This window comes from Triticum dicoccoides, chromosome 6B (genome assembly GCF_002162155.2).
Source record: "Triticum dicoccoides isolate Atlit2015 ecotype Zavitan chromosome 6B, WEW_v2.0, whole genome shotgun sequence".
NCBI classification, from domain to species: Eukaryota; Viridiplantae; Streptophyta; class Magnoliopsida; order Poales; family Poaceae; genus Triticum; species Triticum dicoccoides.
The window spans coordinates 462,000,675-462,006,155 of NC_041391.1; the positions used below are offsets into that span (position 1 = coordinate 462,000,675).

Sequence of the window (5,481 nt, forward strand, 5' to 3'; positions counted from 1 at the left end):
GAGCTGCCAATGGCGACTAGGGTTTCTGACGGGGGAAAGAGAGTGAGAATGGGGAACGATAGAGTGAGAGTGGGAATGAGTTGGTTAGGTCGACCGAGGGGCAAGCCGTGTCCAAAAACTAGCGGCGGTAGTGGTCAAACGGCGCTGACTGGACGGAACCGTGACGGAAGGGCAAAAGCATAAGAAAACCAAACAAGTTAGGGCAAGAACGAGGGTTTTCAGAAACTAGGGGCAAACCTGCCGAGGGGGACACAACTAAGGGCACCAAATTAATTATCCCTTTTTATTTTGTGGTAAATTAGTGCTACCATGGCGGAGCACGAGCAGGTGAGGAGCGGCACCTTCGTCGGACGGCTACAGGTGCGGCGGAGGAGAAGCCGGATGTCGTGGGGACGTGCTTGGGTAAGGGAGGCCACCCTTGTTGTGCTCGTGGGCGTTAATGCAGGATGGTACGCCGGCCGCCAGCACGGCCGGTGCCGTTGTGATCTGTCCGCAGCCGCCAGTCCTCTCTGGATTCCTCTGTCGTATCCTTCTCAACCTCCGACTTACTGCTCCTGTGTCGTGATTTGAATGGGAAATTGGAGGCTGGCCGTGTGCTTCTCCAACAAAAATTTATGGAGTTCCTGACCCGGATTTGATTGGATGCTATAAGAAGTAAGGGTCCTTGGCCGGAATCTCCATCAGGTTTTGCCCTTCGACCATAATCTCCATCATCCTGTCAAAATTGCAAATTTTGACCAAACATCCAATGTCGACACTGAGTTTGCCAGAGGAAGAAGCGCTGAGTTCACCGGAGGAACAAGAACGTCCATCGAGCCGTGCATTGTCTCCTGTGGTGGCTACACGAGAGGTATCTTTCCGCTCGAAAGCTAATCAATGGATGGTATCCTTGGTTGTAGTTATTGTTTCTGTCCCCTTGCTCGATTATGCTTTTTCTTCAGTTAACAAGTAGCTTTGCAGAATATAGATATGCTAGCTGCACCTAGGTTATGCTTTTTCTTCAGTTAAGAATTAGCTTTGCAGAATAGATATGCTAGCTGCACCTAGCAAAACAGGATTAGGATGTGTAAACAACTTTCCTCCCTGTAGTTTCTGGGGTTGCGGCATGTTTTTTGCTCAAAGCAATGGCCAAAACATCTTTGTACCACGCAGAATATATTGTTCCACTGCTGTCCTGCTAGCATGTGTATAAGTGTTGGATCTTCAGAGCAGTGGCCAGTGGGCTATTTCACAATAATGTCTGTAATTTTACTTTAAAAAATGTTTGTAATTTGATTCTGTTGTACTACATTTTCTATTTGGAATAAAGGGGTGCTTCAGTTTGGCTGTGTTCATAACTAGCTCATCAATCAAATCAGTGATCCAATAACTTTTTACAAAATTAACAATAAAAAACAACTGAACCATCATCGTACTCCTATATGCGCAGCAAAGCAGAAACATGGTTTAATTGGTCATTAATTTCAGATGAATACTGCTCAGCAGTGATTATATGTCTACAATAGTAACACTTATTGTTTTGCCCTGGTAGCATGTTTATAAGTGGCCTATATAAAGTATATGTGCATATTTTGTGTTAAATCAATGTCTCAATCTGTCAAAACTGCATTACAGTTGCACATGACCTGATGTGCAAATGTTTGTGTGGAGCTAACTTCTTTGGGCATGTGGCCAGTGTGTATCTGCATATTTTTCAGTAGAATTAAGTGCCTGGTGCCACTTGAGAGAATAAAAGAATGATCAGCTATTTTTTGTCACAGTTATGATTTAGTCAACATTGATGTCCGTCTGCAAAAAGCTTAGTTTGATTTGGAATTGATTTTTTTCAGGCCCTTAAGATGAGTGATAAACATTTGTCGAGCCGTCCAATGTTGCATATGGCAGCTACACCAGAGGCATGCATCCCCTTCATATTAGTTTGCATATGTAAGCCCTGGTACATGTACAATGCGTCTAGTATTGTGACACTTTTCTCCATATATACTTTGTAATACTTTGTCTTATCTAATAGAAGCTGGGTGTTTTCCCTTGTGTCGGGGAAAGAAAATTTACAAGAGCATGAAGTACATGTTCATTTTCGTATATATTTTGGGGTCATTACATAGTGAGCAAGATTAAGGTTATAATTAAAAGATGAAAGCATATTCTTCAAGCTCAGAAGTAAACTAATTAAAATTGTCAAGAATCACAATCATCACAGTTATCACCCATGCAACAAATCAAATGCCAGGTCTTAACACCACCAGATCAGAACAAAAGTGACCACTTTATCAGTAGGTAAAAGATAAGCCCAGACAACGGTCTGTATTTCAGGAAACTTGGTTTTGGAATGATTGATCTCCATGTAATTCAAATATATAGTGGCAAAATTCGCATTATTATTCCTGATCTTCCTCCTTGCTGGATTTATGATTGTCTTATACTATATTTGTCGACTTTGCAGCTGTTGTCTCCTTAGACCTCACCGTCATCGTCTCCGCCGACTTCGCCGCAAGACAATCTGCCATCGCCTCTGCCGACTTAGCCGGAAAACCATCAACCATCGCCTATACCTACTTTGGTTCAGGTACTTTTGAAGCATCTGATGGGTCTCATATATTTGTCAAATCGTCAATTTACTGTAGCAAATATAGCCGTACTCCTACATAGATGGATTCTGCTTGTACTTGACAGAAGCAGAGTAAATTCGTAAGGAGTGTTTAGTAGTTTAGTACATAGGTGACCAGAAAAAAAGTAGTTCACAAATAAGTGATGGACGGGTCTCAATTATTTTCAAGAGGGCATTATGTTTACGAAAAATTGCTGCTCACCATATTTTGACAACTAGAAAAATCCAGTTCTGCTTGAGAAAGTAAATGTAGGATTTTTCTTTAGGTTCTGCGCTGAGTCTGCGGGTCTCACAAAGATGTAGGATAAATAAAATGTCAAAAAGAATAGATTACTTCTCATTTAATGGATCATAGCGTGTGTCTTGGTCTTTCCATTTTTTCTGGTTTTGCAGCCTAGAATTTTTTAACATGCGCATATATAGCTACTTAATCAACTGAGTTCATTTATGCTGTATCACAGACCACATTTACTGATATGATTTACTTTCTCATTCTAGAATTTTGCTTCTACACATGTCCAGCAGTACTTCCACCCCTTAGTGTTGTATTTTGCTCTTGGATTTTTGACATAGATGTGAAATTTAAGTCGACTATTCTCATTGTTATGCAAATTCATCTATGTACTATGATTTTCTGAAATAGATAGCCAAAATAAAAGAAAATTGTGGAAAATGGTGCTCCTGAATTTGGGGTTTAGATATGTGCAGCAGGTTACTATTCAGACTGAACCTGTCAACTCCCCGAGTGATTTTTTGTTCTCATAACTTAGAAACTTGTCCAGCTGCTCAAAAGATCCCAAATCCATTGTAGAATTGGAGGTTGTCGATCTTCCGAAAGTATAGTTTGACCAATTTCTTGTGTAGAAAAACTACTTCAATCCTGATCCTAAACTCATCTGGAGTCTATCTGGTTTTACACAACGCATGACTATCCAGGTCCATTAGTTAATCAATTATTTTATTTCTATAAGGCTAGAAAGCCTTTATTTGCAGATATCATTGCTAGCTTCCATCATAGCTGGGATCAATGAAAGAATCTGTACTTACAACCTGTTAACCAAAATAGCAATATGTTGTGATTTTGAGGTCAGTCGCCAAAACAATTATGTTCTTACAACCTGCATGATGGTTTCGGTGGCCCTCCTCCAGTCAGAGCACTACTATGCAATAAACATAGCCTTTGAACAATTCTAGCTATCAATTTTGCAAACACCTTGGATAGAATGTGTATCTATTGCCGAGAATGTCAGGAGTCCCATTAGTAAGAAATGATGGCTCTAATACTACTCTTGACACACATATAATTAGGAGTTGTCATTTTAAAATGGTTACTACTTGGAGTACTTTGGCCAGTATTCAGCGGTGTTCAACATCAACGAGATTATTATTCAGCTTCAGAGTATAATTGCATGTGTTGCTCATTATCTCTTTTCCCCTGTTGGTAGTACTAAGTGGCTTCGCACTGATGCAAGACGAATAGCAGCCGGCTTAGATGAGTCACTTCAGTGGTGTCTCGAAAACAACATGAGCAAGACAGGAGTTCATGGGCATTTGAGACTGTCCCTTTTTGATGAAAATGTTCTTCGGCTAAATGAATCTCACCTTGTCAAGCAAAAGATCAGTGATCTCGTGCAAGGTCCAAATGTTACCGGTGATCATGGCTCTACAGAAATGAAAAATTGTGACCAGTCAGATTATGAAATGTTCAGCCAATTTGACCATGTCAGATGCAGTTTTGCTTGGAGGAAACATAATTTGTGCATTCAACTACAATTGTTGTTGCACTCACCGGAGAATGGACTTAGTTTTGTATTTCAGGCATTGAGACAGTCCACTTTCTAAATGAGGTGGTATATTTGTAACCTAATTGTGCCCATGATCAGCAAGTAAATCAGTACATTGAAGTTTTTATTTGTTCGATGCACCCCTGAAATTTGCTGTCAAACAACTATTATAGTAGGATAGTTAAGTGGATGTTTGTTTGGCTTTACATCATCACATGACTACTGACCTAAATGTTCTCTGCCACACTAGCTTTCCTTTCAAGAGAAATTTGTAGCCTAACTGTTGTACCTATTTATTTTCCATGCATTTTGAATGTTAACCAAGACCAATGATGTACATGACTACTGTTGTTATGCATCCGTTCTGACAACTACATTTCCCCCACAAATTTGCATGAATATATATAGACATATATATATGTGGACTAAACTATTTCCCTTAATTATTACTATTTGCTTGGTTAATACATATATTTAATAATATGTTATTCTAAAAAATGTGCTAATATAATTATTGGTGGTATGATAGTGGTTCAGAATCAACTATACCATTTACAGTGTTGAAATATATTTAGTTTGGTACATCCAAAATGTTTACAGCTTATTAATGCCTCAAGTGAGTCATAAAAAGATTATGTGTCTAACTATGCAAGCACTCGTGACTATCATTTGATTTTTTTGTTTTCCAAACAATTTTCGCAACAATAGTTTCACTAAGAAGTAGTGTCCAACTCGCATTTTACACATGTGCCCTTTAGTGGAAGGGTGCAAGTTTTTGCTCTTGTGATAGTAGGGATTTTTTTTACCCGGTGCAACGCACGGGCACTTTTACTAGTAAATAGTAATGCATGTTGGGGCAGCCCACGTTTACGATAATTTTAGTCGTGGGCTTGTTCAAAAAATTTACGAGGGGGTGGTTGTTCATTTAATGGAGGGTCTTGTACCAGACTTGAACGACACAAAGTGCGACCTGGCACACTGTAACACCACTTGGAATATGTCAGATTTCGGGTTTCGTCAGACCCTTGAGGTTTGAACACTGGGGTGCGCGTGGAGATTCAACCCTCTGCCTACTTGCTCTTCGCCAAA

At 39.8% G+C, this 5,481-nt stretch overlaps 1 protein-coding gene across 1 annotated transcript; it reads left to right on the forward strand.

Annotated features, from left to right (window-relative positions):
- The first annotated feature begins 316 nt into the window (after nucleotides 1–316).
- LOC119320008 lies at nucleotides 317–4,482 on the forward strand. Its single transcript, XM_037594153.1, has 4 exons — nucleotides 317–850; nucleotides 1,830–1,926; nucleotides 2,444–2,566; nucleotides 4,054–4,482. The coding sequence occupies exons 1-4, from the start codon at nucleotides 749–751 to the stop codon at nucleotides 4,086–4,088; spliced, it is 357 nt and encodes a 118-aa protein (XP_037450050.1). The 5' UTR covers nucleotides 317–748; the 3' UTR covers nucleotides 4,089–4,482.
- Nucleotides 4,483–5,481: the final 999 nt, after the last annotated feature.

Bases quoted from the DNA above. Each gene is read 5' to 3' on its own strand.
- LOC119320008 (XM_037594153.1), top strand. From the start codon at position 749: ATGTCGACACTGAGTTTGCCAGAGGAAGAAGCGCTGAGTTCACCGGAG. The intron at 1,927-2,443 runs GTAAGCCCTGGT...TCGACTTTGCAG, and splicing joins CTTCATATTAGTTTGCATAT to CTGTTGTCTCCTTAGACCTC. The intron at 2,567-4,053 runs GTACTTTTGAAG...CCCTGTTGGTAG, and splicing joins CTATACCTACTTTGGTTCAG to TACTAAGTGGCTTCGCACTG.